General features: G+C 42.9%; 1 protein-coding gene across 1 annotated transcript; it reads left to right on the forward strand.

Annotated features, from left to right (window-relative positions):
• Positions 1-5,508: 5,508 nt before the first annotated feature.
• Positions 5,509-19,171, forward strand: LOC139416974 (UDP-GlcNAc:betaGal beta-1,3-N-acetylglucosaminyltransferase 7). The gene is made up of 2 exons (XM_071166232.1): positions 5,509-5,716; positions 16,553-19,171. Coding segments are annotated over exons 1-2 (1,254 nt in total). The 5' UTR covers positions 5,509-5,714; the 3' UTR covers positions 17,805-19,171.
• Positions 19,172-22,723: the final 3,552 nt, after the last annotated feature.

A 22,723-nucleotide genomic window follows, 5' to 3' on the forward strand; every position in this document is an offset into this window, starting at 1 on the left:
ATCCATCACGACTGGACTACTGACGTAATCTGCCCGAGGTGCAATCTGGTTTCCGAGCTGGTCATGGGTGCACCTCAGCCACGCTCAAGGTTCTAAACAATATCATAACCGCCACCGATAAGAGACAATACTGTGCAGCTGTATTCATCAGCCTGGCCAAGGCTTTCGACTCTGTCAATCACCACATTCTTATCGGCAGACTCAACAGCCTTGGTTTCTCAAATGACTGCCTTGCCTGGTTTACCAACTACTTCGCAGACAGAGTTCAGTGTGTCAAATCGGAGGGCCTGTTGTCCGGACCTCTGGCAGTCTCTATGGGGGTACCACAGGGTTCAATTCCCAGGCCGACATTCTTCTCTGCATACATCAATGATGTCGCTCTTGCTGCTGGTGATTCTCTGATCCACCTCTACACAGAGGACACCATTCTGTATACTTCTGGCCCTTCTTTGGACACTGTGTTAACTAACCTCCAGACGAGCTTCAAATCCATACAACTCTCCTTCCGTGGCCTCCAACTGCTCTTAAATGCAAGTAAAACGAAATGCATGCTCTTCAACTGATCACTGCCCGCACCTGCCCCCGCCCGTTCAGCATCACTACTCTGGACGGTTCTGACTTAGAATATGTGGACAACTACAAATACCTGGGTGTCTGGTTGGACTGTAAACTCTCCTTCCAGACTCACATTAAACATCTCCAATCCAGAATTAAATCTAGAATTGGCTTCCATTTCGCAACAAAGCATCCGTCACTCATGCTGCCAAACTTACCCTCGTAAAACTGACTATCCTACCAATCCTTGACTTCGGCGATGTCATTTTCAAAATAGCCTCCAACACTCTACTCACCAAATTGGACTCAGTCTATCACAGTGCCAGCCCCATATACTACCCACCACTGGGACCTGTATGTTCTCGTTGGCTGGCCTTCGCTTCATATTCGTCGCCAAACCCACTGGCTCCAGGTCATCTATAAGTCTTTGCTAGGTAAAGCCCCGCCTTATCTTAGCTCACTGGTCACTATAGCAGCACCCACCCATAGCACGTGCTCCAGCAGGTATATTTCACTGGTCACCCCCTGTTACGAATCCCTTTGGCCCGGGAGTCTAGGGGGGATGGTAACGAGACCCGTAACATAACTCATGCAAAGTATAATAGTGAAAAAGTAACAGTGAGAATGAAAAACCACAGACAACCAAATTACCGTCAAACACTCATGGTTTATTTTTAAACACACGGTAAAGGGGGACGGGAAAAGGGGTTGAGCTGGACCCAAGGAAATAATAAGTATTCAAAAACACCCCTAAACTAGTCTACCTGCTTCAACAACAGCTAGCTAACTAACCAAAAATACAGTGGGTGGTCAGCCCAGTTCTAACTAGTGTATTTAGACAAAGTTTACCTACGGGTAGTGTATGCCCATGGGCAACTTGTCTTGGTACCCCCTTTTCCCACCATCAAACAAACAGTCTTGAAGCACAACAGTACATACTCGCATAATTCCGGATGTGAACAAAAACCAAAAGAGAGCTCAACCCAAAGAGAGAGTGAGACAGAGATTGAAACAGAGAGATCGAGCTCCAGAGAAAACAACTGAATGAGGTTTTTAAACCAAGGGAAAGGGGATGTGATTGGGTAATGGAAACAGGAGGAGGTGTGTCTTCAGATTGATGACTGATTGGGGAATGAGGATTGCCACCTGTGAGGAGGGGAGCATGAGAGAAAATAAATACACACACAGGATACACACTCAGGAGACCTGTATCCGTAACACCCCCAAAGCCATTTCCTACTTTGGCCGTCTTTCCTTCCAGTTCTCTGCTGCCTAAGACTTGAACGAACTGCAAAAATCACTAAAGCTGGAGACTCATATCTCCCTCACTAACTTTAAGCACCAGTTGTCAGAGCAGCTCACAGAACACTGCACCTGTACATAGCCCATCTGTAATTTGCCCTTCCAACTACCTCATCCCCATGCTGTTATTTATTTATTTTGCTCCTTTGCACCCCAGTATCTCTACTTGCACATTCATCTTCTGCACATCTATCAATCCAGTGTTAAATTGCTATATTGTAGTTATTTCACCACTATGGGCTATTTATTGCCTTACCTCCCTTATCCTTCTTCCTTTGCACACACTGTATATAAACTTTTTTTTCTATTGTATTATTGACTGTGTGTTTGTTTATTCCATGTGCAACTCTGTGTTGTTGTCTGTGTCGCAGTTGTAAATGAGAACTTGTTCTCAACTAGCCTACCTGGTTAAATAAAGGTTAAATAAAAATAAATAATACAATTAAGATCACAGTTATGAAAACTTAGGACACTAAAGAGGCCTTTCTACTGACTCTGGAAAAACACCAAAAGAAAGATGCCCAGGGTCCCTGGTCATCTGCGTGAACGTGCCTTAGGCATGCTGCAAGGAGGCATGAGGACTGAAAATGTGGCCAGGGCAATAAATTACAATGTCTGTAATGTGAGACGCCCAAGACAGCGCTACAGGGAGACTGATCAGGGAGCTGATCGTCCTCGCAGTGGCAGACTACCTGTAACAACACCTGCACAGGATCGGTACATCTGAACATCACACCTGCAGGACAGGTACAGGATGGCAACAACAACTGCCAGAGTTACACCAGGAACGCACAATTCCTCCATCAGTGCTCAGACGGTCCACAATAGGCTGAGAGAGGCTGGACTGAGGGCTTGTAGGCCTGTTGTAAGGTAGGTCCTCACTAGACATCACTGGCAACAACGTTGCCTATGGGCACAAACCCACCGTCGCTGGACCAGACAGGACTAGCAAAAAGTGCTCTTTGTCTCACCAGGGGTGATGGTCAGATTTGCGTTTATCGTCGAAGGAATGAGCGTTACACCGAGGCCTGTACTCTGGAGCAGGATCGATTTGGAGGTGGAAGGTCTGTCATGGTGTGGGGCAGCATCATCGGGCTGAGCTTGTTGTCATTGCAGGCAATCCCAATGCTGTGTGTTACAGGGAAGACATCCTCCTCCCTCACGTGGTACCCTTCCCGCAGGCTCATCCTGACATGACCCTCCAGCATGACAATGCCACCAGCCATAGTGCTCGTCTGTGCGTGATTTCCTGCAAGACAGGAATGTCAGTGTTCTGCCATGGCCAGTGAAGAGCCGGGATCTCAATCGCATTGAGCACGTCTGGGACCTGTTGGATCAGAGGGTGAGGGTTAGGGCCATTCCCCCCAGAAATGTCCGGGAACTTGCAGGTTCCTTGGTGGAAGAGTGGGGTAATATCTCACAGGATGAACTGGCAAATCTGGTGCAATCCATGAAGAGGAGATGCACTGCAGTACTTAATGCAGCTGGTGGCCACACCAGATACTGACTGTTACTTTTGATTTTGACCCCCCCTTTGTTCAGGGACACATTATTCTATTTCTGTTAGTCAAGTCTGTGGAACTTGTTCAGTTTATGTCTCAGTTGTTGAAACTTGTTATGTTCATACAAATATTTACACATGTTAAGTTTGCTGAAAATAAACGCAATTGACAGTGAGAGGACGTTTCTATTTGTGCTGAGTTTATATAGGGAAGGTAATCAGGGAGGTGATGGAGTCCAGGTGAGTATGATGACACACAGGTGCGTGTAACGATGGTGACAGGTGTGTGCCCTAACAAGCATTCTGGTGACCTAGACGCCAGAGAGGGAGCACACGTGACAGTAGAAATACTTTCATCCATCCTCGTTCGCCAAATTTTATGTTTAAAAAATATATATACATTGTTGTCAGTTGAGGCTAACATTTATCTCAACGAGTAGCATCTGAAAATAGAACTAAAATAGAACTACCATAACTACCATTTTATCATTTCTGATAAAAACATATCAGTGCTCTTATTGCAATTAAAAAATGGTTTGCCAATGTAATTACAACAGTAAAAATGAATGTTTTGTCAGCCAATCAGCATTCAGGGCTCAAACCACCCAGTTTATAATAGACAATCAGTGCTGAACACAAGACAACAAATGTCAAGGGAAGGGGGGTTATGAAGTGTCAACTCCCTCCACCTGATGACTCACTTCGGTTCAAATCAAACACAGTTTTTTTTTAAGTGCTATCAGGAAAATCACTAAGCAACTGATTGAGTCCGCTGGCCACTGTCCGTTTTTTTTTTTTTTTTGATGATGATCATGGAGAGAAATCGGTTTCCAAGTATCTGAAAGTCACAAATGAAGTGCTTTTGATCCAACACCAAGCCCTGAACGGCATGTGTCGAAATACCCGGCTATATAAACACAACACTGTTGACCGTTTTTTTTTAAATATCACTTAACACGCCGCTGCTAAGCGATAGAAATGTATATGTCACAGACCAGCATTGACTGACCACATGTTTAATACGCCTGGATGACACATCTTTGAACAAATAAGAGACGTCCCTGAGTACACGACGCCTGTGTGCGCCATAGACCTATAGGCATGCACACATTGGGAACAGATTAATATAATTTGCTTGAGGACAGCTTATTAACCTCCAGAAACACATTGTTGACGTCAGATACCCTTTCTCAATCCAGGTAGCGTACCTGCTTGTATCCTGTTAGAGCAGGGACTTTCACGTTATTGCTATTGACCAGATTAAGTGTGCTATTATCCAAAGGTCGACGTGACGCCCTCGACTCACAATTCAAATGAAGCACAGACACACCTGTCTACAAAGAAAACTTCCACCTACCACCATTGCTCCACGAGGCAAAGTAACTACCAATGTTTTACAATAGAAAACAATGGATAATAGTAATATTAATAATAATAATAATAATAATATACATACTAATTCAAATATAATAAATAACAAAAGTAATATTAATCATTTCAAGATTATTAATATCATTATGAACATCATAAACCATTATAATAAATAATAATTCAAAACCAGCACAAGAATATTAGTATTATACTACATGGATATAATACTATACAATAACATAATTACTGTTATCATGTAGCAAAAAGAATCGTAACAATATTCATTATTATAACTATACAGCTGTGCTTATATTATTATGTACTATGAGTATTAGTATTGATAACATTATTGTTATTATTCCATTGTTGTTAAATTGATCATTTAAATATATATATATATATATATATATATATATATATATATAAATGCAACATTGTAATAATATTTTTGCTGCAGCCTCAGATCACATCTGTGTCAATTAAGTTACATCTGGAGACAATTTTGCCAAATCTGTGAAGAAGAAAAAAAACAACACATATGCCTTGTAGGTCTTATTTGTTGATGGAGATGTGATGAAATAAAAACATGAAATCAAGACAACTCTTGTGAACACAACTGATGAATCCATTGCTAAAATTTGAATTGAGAGATTTTTTTTGGGCGATTTTAGGGATGGGCGGAAGGACTACTCTATCATGCATATCCTCCCACTATTTGCATACCGCCTCGGTCATGCTTTTAAAGATGCAGAGCTGTCGAGAGTAACCACTTGATGGCATTGATCCCAACGTACGCTTCAGAGAAATACGCGACCGGAGGCAAAGTAACGTTCTCTGGTTTCTTTGTTCACTTCCAAAAAAAGAGAATGGACTATTTCTTGGCATCCATTTGAAAGGACCGTACGCAAGCAAGCCATCCCTTTTAAGGCACAGTAAGGTGATATTCAGTGACTTTACTTGCACTTGGAATCAGCATTCGAAGAAAATGTAAGTATAATATGTTTTTAAATGATAGCCTACCGACCGTGTAATGCTGTGCGTTGTCCTTGTGTAGAAACAGGCCATTTTATATTCTTCTTCTTCTTCTTCTTGTTTATTATAAGGTCATAGCAATTATTACGAAGAATATATTCGTGTGTTCTTCACCTTTGCAATTGTGTAATAAGGACAACGGTAATGCCTTATTGAGACAAATAAATACGATACATTGCCGCCCTATAACTATAATAGCACGTGTCACCATTATTTTCTTCTATGGTGACGTTAATTTATTAATGCGTAAAAGGCATATTTTATATTGAAGTGTATTAGCCCTCATACAGGGAGAATCGACTCTCGTGAGGTTTTTGATGACAGCCTTGTCAGTTGTCATCACACATCATAGTAGACCACTAAAGTGACTAAAAACGATCTAACAACTGAAATAAAACAGTTTTAGGGATTAGTCGACTTTCTAACTGTGTTTTGAAATGGTTTTCACAGGCTACTCCGTGCAAAGATTTCACTGCGTCTGACTGGGACTGTCTCGAACTAGTTCCAACTGCAGGGTATAGTGACGTTACATTTTAGTCATTTAGTAGACGCTCTTAGCCAGAGCGAGTTACAATTAGGGTAAAGTGCCTTGCTCAGGGGCACATCGACAGATGTTTTTACCTAGTCGTCTCGGGGACTCGAACCATGCCGTTTTGGACCAACGCTTTTAATCGCGAGGCTACCTGCTACCCTAGAGAGGCAAGACCTTGACTTTATCACCGTGTAGAATTGGCATAGTTTGTTCTTACTCAATCTTTCAACATAAGGACTAGGCATTCACAAATGACAATTGGTTACAAAAGTTACAGAGATCAAATGATAATGGGTTAACAGAATTTACAGAGATCAAATGATAATGGGTTAGCAGAAGTTACAGAGATCAAATGATAATGGGTTAACAGAAGTTACAGAGATCAAATGATAATGGGTTAACAGAATTTACAGAGATCAAATGATAATGGGTTAGCAGAAGTTACAGAGATCAAATGATAATGGGTTAACAGAAGTTACAGAGATCAAATGATAATGGGTTAACAGAAGTTACAGAGATCAAATGATAATGGGTTAACAGAAGTTACAGAGATACAATTAAAACTATCCAACAAACACAATTGTATACTTTTTATCCATCATATAATTATTTAAACAAAGCATCATAAGAAGTCAAACTGAAGTTACATGCTGTCTTTGAAGAGAACATCTTGGCTCAGAACAGAAAGAGACAACAGTGGTGTTACTGTATCAAAATATCCGTGACAACAGTAACAATCCCAGGCAAAACATTAAAGTCCCCCCCCCTCCCCCCTTGATGGCTGAGATACAAATTTGCAACTTTAAAGTTAAAGGGACAGGTCACTCAAATTACAAAATTACTTGTTGGAAACTGAACACCCTCTCCCTCATAGAAGTAACTCAAGATAATGTTTACGACCACAAATAACACCACCCTGTGTTTATAAATGTGGGTATCGACTTTGCCACTTCAGCATGCTTTTGTGGCAAAGTCGATTCCACGCATGGCTACAGGCCAGTAGGTTGAGGGTTCGCCAACCACCACGGAAGAGCTCACTCTCCCTGCCTGTCTTATTACACAACGATCAGAGCCAGCTGCAGACAGTGATCAGCTTGGGAAAAATCTGATTTTCAACATTTGGATGCCATATTTATAATTACAGTGCATTCGGAAAGTATACAGACCCCTTTTTAATTTTTTTGTTACGTTACAGCCGTATTCTAAAATTTATTAAATAAAAACATTTCCTCATCAATCTACACACAATACCCCATAATGACAAAGCAAAAACAGTTTTTTCTGTAGGGATGTTTTTCAGCGGCAGGGACTGGGAGACAAGTCAGGTTCAAGTGAAAGATGAATGGCGCAAAGTACAGAGAGATCCTTGATGAAAACCTGCTCCACAGCTCCGATGTCTAGTTTAACGCTGATGTGCAAAACCCATATAACGTCAAAGCTGACATGCATACCCATATAACATGACGTAATGACGCCACATAAAATGTTGCTCTATATGTGCAACACAGCATTCCTAAACTAGCCGACAACGTCTGCTGTGTGGATCGAGCAGTCAACAAGTCGAGCAGTCATTTGAAATAGTGTGGATCGAGCAGTCAACAAGTCGAGCAGTCATTTGAAAGAGTGTGGATCGAGCAGTCAACAAGTCGAGCAGTCATTTGAAAGAGTAACAAAATTTCAGCGAGACAACTCAAAGGCGAAATCCATTAAAACCTCTTGGCGCACCGATCCCTGAATTGCAGAGCGCCAAATTCAAATTAAATTACTAAGAATATTTAATTTTCATGAAATCACAAGTGCAATATACCAAAACACAGCTTAGCTTGTTGTTGATCCACCTGGTGTGTCAGATTTCAAAAAAGCTTTACAGCGAAAGCAAACCAAGCGTTTATGTTAGGACAGCTCTCTCAGCAGACAAAACATTACAAACAGCTAGCAGCAAAGTAGATTGTTTTTCTGACTTTCGTGACCAATCAAATTAATCGCTTACCTTTGATGATATTCGGATGTTTGCACTCAAGAGACTCCCAGTTACACAATAAATGTTTGTTTTGTTCAATAAAGATTATTTTTATATCCCAAAACCTCCATTTGGTTGGAACGTTTTGTTGAGTAATCCACAGGCTCGTACAGGTCACGACAGGCAGACTAAAATTCCAAATAGTATCCGTAAAGTTCGTAGAAACATGTCAAACGTTTTTTATAATCAATCCTCAGGTTGTTTTCACAATAAATAATCAATAATATTTCAACCTGGTGATAGCCTTTTCAATAGGAGAGAGAGAGAAAAGGTCTGCTCCAAACTGCTCGCGCATGCAAAACTCTGGGGACACACAGCTATCCACTGATGCGATGTTATCATTCTCGCTCATTTTTCGGAATAAAAGCCTGAAACTATGTCTAAAGACTGTTCACACCTTGTGGAAGTTATAGGGAAACGAATCTGGTTGATATCCATTTAAATGGAGGAAAGGCTTGCAATTGAACAGAGAGGTTTCAAAATAACAGTATTTACTGGTTGGGTTTTCCTCAGGTTTTCGCCTGCAATATCAGTTCTGTTATACTCACAGACAATATTTTGACAGTTTTGGAAACTTTTGAATTTTTTCTATCCTAATCTGCCAATTATATACATATTCTAGCTTCTTTGGCCTGAGAAATAGGCAGTTTCATTTGGGTACGTTTTTCATCCAAACATCAAAATACTGCCCCCTAGTCTCAAGAGGTTATTAATTAAAGCCAAGATAATGTAATTCATTGCCCTTGACAATCAACCATTTTCTGTCGTGGGTGATGTGGGCTTTCGCCGACTGGTCGAGCACTGTAAGGGAAATCTGCCCTATGTTTATACAAGAGACCACAGGAAACTTATTTGATCAGAGGTTAGTTTGTTTATTAAGTATTGCAACACAGAGTATACACTTTATTACACAACTAGACAGTAATTTGCAAGTAACACACCCTGTACAAAAGATGGTGTTTTCCCTTCTTAACCCCTACTGGGGATCATCCCGCCCAGGGTGATGTCCCTTAACTTTAATACCATATAAGCTCATAATTAATAGTTGCTAATACAAAGTTGTCTCTGCTAGGCGGAGTTCAGCGTATTGTTATTTGCAGTTAGTTTCCCAATCCTTCTTCCTCCTATTGCTACAGTGGTACCTCCTTTTAAAAGTTGCGAGCTTGCACAGCGGGACTTAGAGGTACCCAGTGACATGGCTTCATTGCTCCAGACCACCACAAGGGGGAGTTAGAGGTACCCAGTGACAGGGCTTCATTGCTCCAGACCACCACAAGGGGGAGTTAGAGGTACCCAGCATCACTGCTTCATTACTCCAGACTACCACCAGGGGGAGTTAGAGGTACCCAGCATCACGGCTCCAGACCACCACAAGGGGGAGTTAGAGCACTCATTATACATTTGGGTCCCAAGGTTTTTATATGACCAATCATATCGAGTGGTTCCAATGACAAATTTTGACACGGGGCCACCGTTGCCTGGTGACTTTCTTCAGCAAAGATGGCTGACAAAACATTATGGAGGATGCAGATGTAAATTCTTATAAAGTCATAACGAGTCAAGCAAAAATAAATTACACTTGAGAGGAATATGTTAGTTAATGTAGAGACAAACATTTGTGCATATTTTTTTTGTTGTCATAAAGTTAATTTACGAAAATCGCCATTTAACAAGTTTATCTGACTAGCTAACATTAGCCAGCTAGCTAGTGTTAGGAGAATTAATTTGTAATTCGTGTTGTTTAATGTTTTAGCGACTCCTGAGAAAACCAGCAAACCAGGCTGTCGTCTTGTGAAACAGTGGATGTAACGAATCTAGCTAGCTAAAGCATTTACTGCAAATTGAATATACAATTGTGTATGCTTGCCTTGCAATGCAGCTGAAGTAACATAGCTAGCTCACTATTTACTTGCTTATTGTCTAGTGGAGGATAAAATAACTGTGTGCCTATGGATGTGTAACTAGCTATACAGTATGTAGCCGATCTGTGTATAGACGCTAACACGTTAGGTTCTGAACTAATATTCATACCAATCCATGAACCTCAGCTATCATAGTTGTTGTATCAACTTCAAGTCTGAAAGGCATTAATGATGCTTATGGACAGAGTAGAATATAATAACTTTATTGTGCCAAAGATGCAAGTCCTATATACACATGTACTGTAGTTATTACCACGCATGAGATTCCCACATTGTAGCCTGTACATTGAATATATTCACTGATCATGTATTCTTCCTTGGCAAATAAAGGTGCCGTTTCAGGTTTGAATCTCTGTGACATTATTTTTTCAGTCATATCAAACCTCATGATTTGAATGATGCTGTGTCTGCATGTATGTACTACAATTACACACTTCAACAGTGTTTACCTCTCCTGCTCCAGGGACATCAATGATTACATACTGTAACTATGCAATAGACTAGAAACATGATTGATTTGTAATTCATATATACAGAAAAAAAAACAATGCATATCTAACTCCCATCATCCGCATTAATCTGAGGACACAGGATAGTATTTCAATGAGATACTTAATTTCAACCAGTGGAGAATGTGAAACGTTTTATTGAAAGAAGTTCATTATCCAGGTGTTATAACTACATAAATGCATTATAATTATGATAATTATAATATTATAAATACAAGTTCAATCTGTACTTCAATGCATTATAAAACGAGGAAGAAAGACGAGGTGGGGAGAGAGATGTAGAAGACAGAAAGGGAAAGAGGTAAGAACAGCAGCAGACAGCATATGATTCATGAATTACAGTGCTACCCTAATATTCTCTCAGTTCATCACATTTGTGGTGTCTCCTAACCAGCCTTGGGCACCCAGTAGGCCTGAAGGGTAACTTAAGAGTGGGTGAGGTGGCGATGACCGGACTGGCTTCCTCTCTCACATCAAAACATACCTGCAGACGAGAGACAGAGAGTCAGAGAGAGAACATGATTAAGCCCTGTTTTTTTTATTCTAACACGGTCAGTCATCATAATCATCAGGAGGTGAAATGCAAAACTGACCTTGGATCATCAACTCTGGGACAACTACATCTCTTTAGTAATACTTCCTGTATAATATAAACTGACCTCGGATCATTAACTCTAGGACAACTACATCTCTGTCTGTATTTCAATGTAATGCATCTATTTAATAATACTTCCTGTTGACCCGACCAAGTGACCTCTCGCCTATGATCATGCTGTGCCCTCTGTGTCAGCCAGTTCAGATGTGGGAGGGGTTCACCAAAACAGCTGATATGACCTAGAGGAATTAAGGAGAAGGGGGAGAGGGATGAAGTGAAGAAGAGAGACTGTTACTGTGTGTGTTTGGTCTCACCTAGGTGTCCACACTAAGTGGCTAAAGAGTACTTTATGCTGAAAAACAGACACATGAGAACAAACAATAGAAGATAATGTAAATAGAAGATACTGTGTGTGACGCAGACACCTATCGGAGTGTACCTGAAACATTTAAATACAGAGGGCTACTTGTCTCACTACTTGGTTATTGCAAGGCTAACCCCCAGGGAAATCATGACTTGGCAGCAACAGATAGACCAGTGAAAATGGCTGTGTTTATGTGGTGTAAATCTGAAAATTAGCAGCTGACATCTTAAGGATTTTTTAATGAATGCATTTGAGCCAGGTTCCATGTACAACAAGGCAGGCAGAGATGGAGAAAAAGAACACAGAACAGTTTAATTACCTCTGGTTATGGACACTTTTGCCAGCAATAAAGGTTCCACGGCCTGTTCCTCAGACAGTGAACATCTGGCAGCAATATCTAAATTTTCGACCCCTTGGTCAGCTCGCTTTCTGAAAGTAAAGAAAGCAGCTTATTTTTTATATGAAAACAATAACTGAGATATGGTCGTTCCATCTAAAGCAGCAGATGTTATTTTTAGGATACGTCAATACAGCCCAGTGCTGCTTACCTGAGATGACATCATTCAATACAGCCCAGTGCTGCTTACCTGAGATGTCATCTTCAATACAGCCCAGTGCTGCTTACCTGAGATGACATCATCAATACAGCCCAGTGCTGCTTACCTGAGATGTCATCTTCAATACAGCCCAGTGCTGCTTACCTGAGATGTCATCTTCAATACAGCCCAGTGCTGCTTACCTGAGATGACATCTTCAATACAGCCCAGTGCTGCTTACCTGAGATGTCATCTTCAATACAGCCCAGTGCTGCTTACCTGAGATGACATCATCAATACAGCCCAGTGCTGCTTACCTGAGATGACATCATCAATACAGCCCAGTGCTGCTTACCTGAGATGACATCATCAATACAGCCCAGTGCTGCTTACCTGAGATGCCATCATCAATACAGCCCAGTGCTGCTTACCTGAGATGACATCATCAATACAGCCCAGTGCTGCTTACCTGAGATGACATCATCAATACAGCCCAGTGCTGCTTACCTGAGATGCCATCTTCAATACAGCCCAGTGCTGCTTACCTGAGATGACATCATCAATACAGCCCAGTGCTGCTTACCTGAGATGACATCATCAATACAGCCCAGTGCTGCTTACCTGAGATGTCATCTTCAATACAGCCCAGTGCTGCTTACCTGAGATGTCATCTTCAATACAGCCCAGTGCTGCTTACCTGAGATGCCATCTTCAATACAGCCCAGTGCTGCTTACCTGAGATGTCATCTTCAATACAGCCCAGTGCTGCTTACCTGAGATGTCATCTTCAATACAGCCCAGTGCTGCTTACCTGAGATGTCATCTTCAATACAGCCCAGTGCTGCTTACCTGAGATGTCATCTTCAATACAGCCCAGTGCTGCTTACCTGAGATGTCATCTTCAATACAGCCCAGTGCTGCTTACCTGAGATGTCATCTTCAATACAGCCCAGTGCTGCTTACCTGAGATGTCATCTTCAATACAGCCCAGTGCTGCTTACCTGAGATGTCATCTTCAATACAGCCCAGTGCTGCTTACCTGAGATGACATCATCAATACAGCCCAGTGCTGCTTACCTGAGATGTCATCTTCAATACAGCCCAGTGCTGCTTACCTGAGATGTCATCTTCAATACAGCCCAGTGCTGCTTACCTGAGATGTCATCTTCAATACAGCCCAGTGCTGCTTACCTGAGATGTCATCTTCAATACAGCCCAGTGCTGCTTACCTGAGATGTCATCTTCAATACAGCCCAGTGCTGCTTACCTGAGATGTCATCTTCAATACAGCCCAGTGCTGCTTACCTGAGATGTCATCTTCAATACAGCCCAGTGCTGCTTACCTGAGATGTCATCTTCAATACAGCCCAGTGCTGCTTACCTGAGATGTCATCTTCAATACAGCCCAGTGCTGCTTACCTGAGATGTCATCTTCAATACAGCCCAGTGCTGCTTACCTGAGATGTCATCTTCAATACAGCCCAGTGCTGCTTACCTGAGATGACATCTTCAATACAGCCCAGTGCTGCTTACCTGAGATGCCATCTTCAATACAGCCCAGTGCTGCTTACCTGAGATGTCATCTTCAATACAGCCCAGTGCTGCTTACCTGAGATGACATCATCAATACAGCCCAGTGCTGCTTACCTGAGATGACATCTTCAATACAGCCCAGTGCTGCTTACCTGAGATGACATCATCAATACAGCCCAGTGCTGCTTACCTGAGATGACATCATCAATACAGCCCAGTGCTGCTTACCTGAGATGACATCATCAATACAGCCCAGTGCTGCTTACCTGAGATGTCATCTTCAATACAGCCCAGTGCTGCTTACCTGAGATGACGTCATCAATACAGCCCAGTGCTGCTTACCTGAGATGACATCATCAATACAGCCCAGTGCTGATTACCTGAGATACCATCTTCAATACAGCCCTGTGCTGCTTACCTGAGATGACATCATCAATACAGCCCAGTGCTGCTTACCTGAGATGTCATCTTCAATACAGCCCAGTGCTGCTTACCTGAGATGACATCATCAATACAGCCCAGTGCTGCTTACCTGAGATGTCATCTTCAATACAGCCCAGTGCTGCTTACCTGAGATGACATCATCAATACAGCCCAGTGCTGCTTACCTGAGATGCCATCTTCAATACATTCCAGTGCTGCTTACCTGAGATGCCATCATCAATACAGCCCAGTGCTGCTTACCTGAGATGACATCATCAATACAGCCCAGTGCTGCTTACCTGAGATGACATCATCAATACAGCCCAGTGCTGCTTACCTGAGATGACATCATCAATACAGCCCAGTGCTGCTTACCTGAGATGACATCATCAATACAGCCCAGTGCTGCTTACCTGAGATGACATCATCAATACAGCCCAGTGCTGCTTACCTGAGATGACATCATCAATACAGCCCAGTGCTGCTTACCTGAGATGCCATCTTCAATACAGCCCAGTGCTGCTTACCTGAGATGCCATCTTCAATACAGCCCAGTGCTGCTGCTGCTTACCTGAGATGACATCATCAATACAGCCCAGTGCTGCTTACCTGAGATGCCATCTTCAATACAGCCCAGTGCTGCTTACCTGAGATGCCATCTTCAATACAGCCCAGTGCTGCTTACCTGAGATGACATCATCAATACAGCCCAGTGCTGCTTACCTGAGATGCCATCTTCAATACAGCCCAGTGCTGCTTACCTGAGATGCCATCTTCAATACAGCCCAGTGCTGCTTACCTGAGATGACATCATCAATACAGCCCAGTGCTGCTTACCTGAGATGACATCATCAATACAGCCCAGTGCTGCTTACCTGAGATGACATCATCAATACAGCCCAGTGCTGCTTACCTGAGATGCCATCTTCATAGGTGTCCGCTTTGACTTCCTATGTGTCAGAGAGTAAGGGGAACAACTACTTCAAGGTCTCAGAGCGAGTGACGTCACCGATTAAAGTGCTATTAGCTCGCACCCCGCTAACTAGCAAGCCATTTCACACCGGTTACACACGACTTTAAAAAATATATATATATACACATTGCAAGATTTTTGGCGAAATAGACAGACATGCCTATATTTCCCCCATAGGAAACAATGGGAAGACCGCAGGGTTCCAATATTATTTTTGTTGTTTACATTTTAACTATAAAACAACGTGAGCAGGTCTCACTACCAATAATAGCGAAGCAGGCATTGTGACGTTGAACAATAAGCTGGGAATAGAACGTTCGGAAGGCGAGTTGGTGCCACGGTGCTCAGTAGAACTAATAGGAGCTGGCGGTGAAAAATGCCGTAAAATAAGGCCTGTTTTTTTCACGATTACTTCAAAACGACGGTAAGCAGCTGGGAAATATGGTCATATTATGAAACTGGGCTCCACGGTGGATGCAATGATCTAGTTTTTTTTTTATCAGAAAAGAACGTTGTTAAAAATGTAATGTTTCTAGCCTACTATCTACACGGATTTCAGAGCGCAGAATAATTACTTTACGAGCGCTCTCAACACCTGTTGAATATGGCCGGTGTCAGTAAACTTCGGGAAAAAATTTAATTAAATTGTTTCCAGCAGCACATTTACAATCACCAACGCTCTGGTTAACACGAAAACTGCCTTTCCAGCTCTGCTAGGGCGAGTAAAATGGTCAGAGTGGTCTCATTTGTGTTTGGAAGTAGCTAGCCAACGTTAGCTTGGGTGCTTGACTGCTGTTGTAATGCCAGAATTCTCAAATCAACCCTACTCTTCGGCCCGAACGCCCAGTGTGCGCTCCGAGAGCGAAACGGTCTGAATTTACAAAACTGACAGTTTTTCTCTGAATGGAAGCATCATAATATGAATCAAATTAATTAAGCCAAATTTCTTCAAATCAATCCCATATACTATGTTATTACAAAAAAAACATTTTAAATTCTCTGGTAATGCCAATACGGAATACTATAAAATGCTTCTCAAATATCCCCTCTGGTGGTCAAACTAGCAATAACTTGTAGTAACAGAAGAAATGGCTGAGAATTAAATGACGTGTCACAGAAGGCTGCAGCAGCACGCAGGGTGTGCCGTAGTATGACGCAACTTTTAAAGGAGGAACCACTGTATCATGTGCTAGCAGAAGTAAATCTGGAACATAGTATCAACAGGAATTGAAAGTATAGTTCCAACACACAGACATCAGATTTTTGTAGAGAATGCAGAATGACAGGCTTTCGTGATCAAAGTTAGTCGATAATTTGAAATGGTAGATGACTTTCATGCCCTCTTCATCTGACTAACAGTCCCTTTCCCTCTGTCTCTCTTCAGGATGACCAGTAGGGATAAATGGAGGGTTTACAAGCGGGTATGTGTCGTGTTCTTTCTGGCTGCGGTGACGTTGACGGTGGTCCAGAGAGGGGCTCCCTTCCAAATTGAGAGGCAGGGTCGCATGGAGGCCCCCTCCGAGGGAGGGGAGAACAGGGCCCAGCAGCAGAATACGGGCCTCTACCCAGGGACCAACACCTTCTGGAAGGCTAGCAAGGGCAAACAAGCCGAGTCTACAGCCACCGCCACTGGCACCACGGAGGAGTCCAGCATCACCCAGGAGCGAGCTGGCTCCCGGACCTGGGACGTGTCCAGTGCCAACTGCAGTGCCAACCTCAACTTCACCAACCAGGACTGGTTCAGGGGCTTGGAGGAGAACTTTAAGCAGTTCCTTCTGTACCGCCACTGCCGCTTCTTCCCCATGCTCATCAACCATCCGGAGAAGTGCTCCGGGGAGACCTACCTGCTCATGGTCATCAAGTCCATCGCTACGCAGCACGACCGCCGCGAGGTGATCCGCAAGACGTGGGGCAAGGAGCAGGTTGTTGACGGCAAGAAGGTGAAGACGGTGTTCTTGCTGGGGACGCCGTCCAACGAGGCTGAGAAGGCCAACCATCAGAAGCTCCTGGAGTACGAGGACTACATCTACAGAGATATACTCCAATGGGACTTCCAGGACAGCTTCTTCAACCTGACCCTCAAGGAGACCCACTTCCTTAAGTGGTTCTCCACCTACTGTGCCGACGTGCGCTACGTCTTCAAGGGCGACGACGACGTCTTCGTCAGTGTGGAGAACATCTTCGAGTACCTGGAGGCCAGCGCCCAGGTCAAGAACCTCTTCGTTGGTGACGTGCTCTTCAAGGCCAAGCCCATTCGCAGGAAGGAGAACAAGTACTACATCCCACAACCACTTTACAACAAGACCCACTACCCTCCATACGCCGGAGGCGGTGGATTCCTCATGGATGCACCCCTGGCCAGGAGGCTCTACTGGGCCTCAGACTCTCTGGAGCTGTACCCCATCGACGATGTGTTCCTGGGCATGTGTCTGGAGGTGCTGCAGGTCACACCCATCAAGCACAATGCTTTTAAAACATTTGGTCTGGTCAAGAACAAGGACAGCAAGCTCAACCAAGAACCTTGTTTCTTTAAGAGCATGATCGTGGTTCACAAGCTGCTACCATCAGAGCTCATACACATGTGGAACCTGGTGAACAGTAATCTCATCTGTTCGCAGAAAGTGGAGATCTTATAGCCTGGTGGGAACTCTTAACTAGGCGAGGGGAGAAGAGTTGGGATGTGTGAGCGGGCCGGGAGGCAGATGTTTTGACATCCAATTCAAGTTCTCCTTTGTTCATAGTAGGACCCAGACAATATTTGATTTATTACATTTCAGCAGACATTCTTATTCAGAGCAATTAGGGTTAAATGCCTTGCTCACATCGGCAGTTTTTTCACCTAGTTGGCTTGGGGAGTCAAACCAACAACATTTTGGTTACTGGCCCAACGCTCTTAACCGCTAGGCTACTTGCCTCTACTGCATCACAGTGGACGTAAATTATCTGGTGATGTTTTTTTATGTTCTGGTGGCGTTTTTAAATGACTCTCAATGTCAGCAGGCACATTCAGAGATGCCAAACCAAAGGGGTTTGAGGTGCTGGCAGATAGTGTTGCAAAGAGGACAGCGAGCTGCCCCACGTTGTCATGCATCCCTTTGACTGTGTACCGAAAGTCAAACGCCTTGTTCATTTGGACCAGGCTTCACCTACACTGTAGTAACATGGACCTTATAAAATAGCAAACAAAGTGTCTCTACCTCACTAATGTAGTTAACATTCTATTTTCTCGTTTAGGTAGTCATTTGAATATAATTTTGGTCAAGACAAAATGTCTTGTAAGCATGTTTAACCACGTCAATAGTCAAATAAATAACAATGTCATTTGTTTTCTTTACATCAAACCCTGCAGTCCAACCTAGAGAGAGAGAGACCCTTTGTTATGGGTCACTGCACTTCACTAAGATTGTTCAGTTTTCATAAAGAATTTGGACTGTATTACTGTATGTGTCAATGGATTTGAATGTGCTGATATACTTGATATGAATTGAGTTGAGGGTTTATGAGAGGCTCCCGAGTGACGTAGCGGTCTAAGGCACTGTGTCTCAGTGCTAGAGTTGTCACTACAGACCATGGTTCGATCACGGGCTGTATTGCAACCGGCTGTGATCGGGAGTCCCATAGGGTGGCGCGCAATTGGCCCAGTGTCATCCTGGTTAGGGGAGGTTTTGGCTGGAGTAGGCTGTCATTTGTTTTTATCTGACATTCCTAGTTAAATAAAGGTAAAATTACATTGAAACTGTGAAACAAATAAACTACTGCTGATACATATATCGCAATATGTTAATTTAATAGCCCCACAGACAAAGGGGGCAAAAGAGGTTGTTTGATATGTAATTAATTGCAGGGAAGGTATTGGAATTAATGAAAATGTGCAAAGATTATAGTTCCTCATGTTTAGTGGGCAGTGAATATGTGTGGATGATGTATATAAATGTTTTTAAAAAATCTAAATATATATATATAGGTTTAAAAATCACGTTTGTAAATAAATGTTTAAAAAAAATCATATGTGGGTCTTATCCTTTTATTTATTTATATTGTACCAGTTCGACTAATTGACGACAAACTGTGACCAACGATCCAAACAAGTTCAGATGACAAAGGCTCACATGGTATTTGATCTTAACGTTGATGATAGGACCAAAATGTTCATTGTTCATTTTATTTCAATGTTCACAGGTTATAGGTCAACGGGATTATTTTAACCTCAAAATGTTATCCTTTTATCCTCAACATTGTTGATGTTTTAATATCAAAACATATCTTTATACATTCACGGCTGATTTACCACTTAAACCAATGTAAATACATTACTTAATTTATGCCTTAAGGTAACATGTATTATAGGATAATTTGTATTAGTGTTTCACTTCAAATGTTACATTTTTTGTCACAAATTATATGCATATGACAGAACCGGAAACACATTTAACAGAACATTAACAGAGTTTTTTAAATCAGTGGTTTTTACTGGTTTCAGAGGCAGTTTATAGAGTCCTGATTGGTGTTCCCATGGTTTTATGTTCTCCTGCTGAATATCATATCAATTACAACATTTTCAGACAAGATAGAACTGCCAAAGGGGGCGGTGTTGCAATCTACTGCAAAGATAGCCTGCAGAGTTCTGTCCTACTATCCAGGTCAGTACCCAAACAATTTGAACTTCTACTTTTAAAAATCCACCTCTCTAAAAACAAGTCTCTCACCGTGGCTGCCTGCTATAGACTACCCTCTGCCCCCAGCTGTGCTCTGGACACCATATGTGAACTGATTGCCCCCCATCTATCTTCAGAGCTCGTGCTGCTAGGCGACCTAAACTGGAACATGCTTAACACCCCAGCCATCCTACAATCTAAACTTGATGCCCTCAATCTCACACAAATTATCAATGAACCTACCAGGTACCTCCCCAAAGCCTTATACACGGGCACCCTCATAGATATCATCCTAACCAACTTCCCCTCTAAATACACCTCTGCTGTCTTCAACCAAGATCTCAGCGATCACTGCCTCATTGCCTGCATCCGTAATGGGTCAGCGGTCAAACGACCTCCACTCATCACTGTAAAACGCTCCCTGAAACACTTCAAAGAGCAGGCCTTTCTAATCGACCTGGCCGGGGTATCCTGGAAGGATATTGATCCCGTCAGTAGAGGATGCCTGGATATTTTTTTTAAATGCCTTCCTAACCATCTTAAATAAACATGCCCCATTCAAGAAATTTAGAACCAGGAACAGATATAGCCCTTGGTTCTCCCCAGACCTGACTGCCCTTAACCAACACAAAAACATCCTATGGCGTTCTGCATTAGCATCGAACAGCCCCCGTGATATGCAGCTGTTCAGGGAAGCTAGAAACCATTATACACAGGCAGTTAGAAAAGCCAAGGCTAGCTTTTTCAAGCAGAAATTTGCTTCCTGCAACACTAACTCAAAAAAGTTCTGGAACACTGTAAAGTCCATGGAGAATAAGAACACCTCCTCCCAGCTGCCCACTGCACTGAAGATAGGAAACACTGTCACCACTGATAAATCCACCATAATTGAGAATTTCAATAAGCATTTTTCTACGACTGGCCATGCTTTCCACCTGGCTACTCCTACCCCTGTCAACAGCACTGCACCCCCAACAGCAACTCACCCAAGCCTTGCCCATTTCTCCTTCTCCCAAATCCATTCAGCTGATGTTCTGAAAGAGCTGCAAAATCTGGACCCCTACAAATCAGCCGGGCTAGACAATCTGGACCCTTTCTTTCTAAAATTATCTGCCAAAATTGTTGCCACCCCTATTACTAGCCTGTTCAACCTCTCTTTCGTGTCGTCTGAGATTCCCAAAGATTGGAAAGCAGCTGCGGTCATCCCCCTTTTCAAAGGGGGGGACACTCTTGACCCAAACTGCTACAGACCTATATCTATCCTACCATGCCTTTCTAAGGTCTTCGAAAGCCAAGTCAACAAACAGATTACCGACCATTTCGAATCTCACCATACCTTCTCTGCTATGCAATCTGGTTTCAGAGCTGGTCATGGGTGCACCTCAGCCACGCTCAAGGTCCTAAACGATATCTTAACCGCCATCGATAAGAAACATTACTGTGCAGCCGTATTCACTGATCTGGCCAAGGCTTTCGACTCTGTCAATCACCACATCCTCATCGGCAGACTCGACAGCCTTGGTTTCTCAAATGATTGCCTCGCCTGGTTCACCAACTACTTCTCTGATAGAGTTCAGTGTGTCAAATCGGAGGGTCTGTTGTCCGGACCTCTGCAGTCTCTATGGGGGTGCCACAGGGTTCAATTCTTGGACCGACTCTCTTCTCTGTATACATCAATGAGGTCGCTCTTGCTGCTGGTGAGTCTCTGATCCACCTCTACGCAGACGACACCATTCTGTATACTTCCGGCCCTTCTTTGGACACTGTGTTAACAACCCTCCAGGCAAGCTTCAATGCCATACAACTCTCCTTCCGTGGCCTCCAATTGCTCTTAAATACAAGTAAAACTAAATGCATGCTCTTCAACCGATCGCTACCTGCACCTACCCGCCTGTCCAACATCACTACTCTGGATGGCTCTGACTTAGAATACGTGGACAACTACAAATACTTAGGTGTCTGGTTAGACTGTAAACTCTCCTTCCAGACCCATATCAAACATCTCCAATCCAAAGTTAAATCTAGAATTGGCTTCCTATTTCGCAACAAAGCATCCTTCACTCATGCTGCCAAACATACCCTTGTAAAACTGACCATCCTACCAATCCTCGACTTTGGCGATGTAATTTACAAAATAGCCTCCAATACCCTACTCAACAAATTTGATGCAGTCTATCACAGTGCAATCCGTTTTGTCACCAAAGCCCCATATACTACCCACAATTGCGACCTGTACGCTCTCGTTGGCTGGCCCTCGCTTCATACTCGTCGCCAAACCCACTGGCTCCATGTCATCTACAAGACCCTGCTAGGTAAAGTCCCCCCTTATCTCAGCTCGCTGGTCACCACAGCATCTCCCACCTGTAGCACACGCTCCAGCAGGTACATCTCTCTAGTCACCCCTAAAACCAATTCTTTCTTTGGCCGCCTCTCTTTCCAGTTCTCTGCTGCCAATGACTGGAACGAACTACAAAAATCTCTGAAACTGGAAACACTTATCTCCCTCACTAGCTTTAAGCACCAACTGTCAGAGCAGCTCACAGATTACTGCACCTGTACATAGCCCACCTATAATTTAGCCCAAACAACTACCTCTTTCCCAACTGTATTTAATTAATGTATTTATTTTGCTCCTTTGCACACCATTATTTTTATTTCTACTTTGCACATTCTTCCATTGCAAAACTACCATTCCAGTGTTTTACTTGCTATATTGTATTTACCTTGCCACCATGGCCTTTTTTGCCTTTACCTCCCTTCTCACCTCATTTGCTCACATTGTATATAGACTTGTTTATACTGTATTATTGACTGTATGTTTGTTTTACTCCATGTGTAACTCTGTGTCGTTGTATCTGTCGAACTGCTTTGCTTTATCTTGGCCAGGTCGCAATTGTAAA

The sequence above is a fragment of the Oncorhynchus clarkii genome, chromosome 1 (genome assembly GCF_045791955.1).
Source record: "Oncorhynchus clarkii lewisi isolate Uvic-CL-2024 chromosome 1, UVic_Ocla_1.0, whole genome shotgun sequence".
In the NCBI taxonomy this organism is placed as follows: Eukaryota; Metazoa; Chordata; class Actinopteri; order Salmoniformes; family Salmonidae; genus Oncorhynchus; species Oncorhynchus clarkii.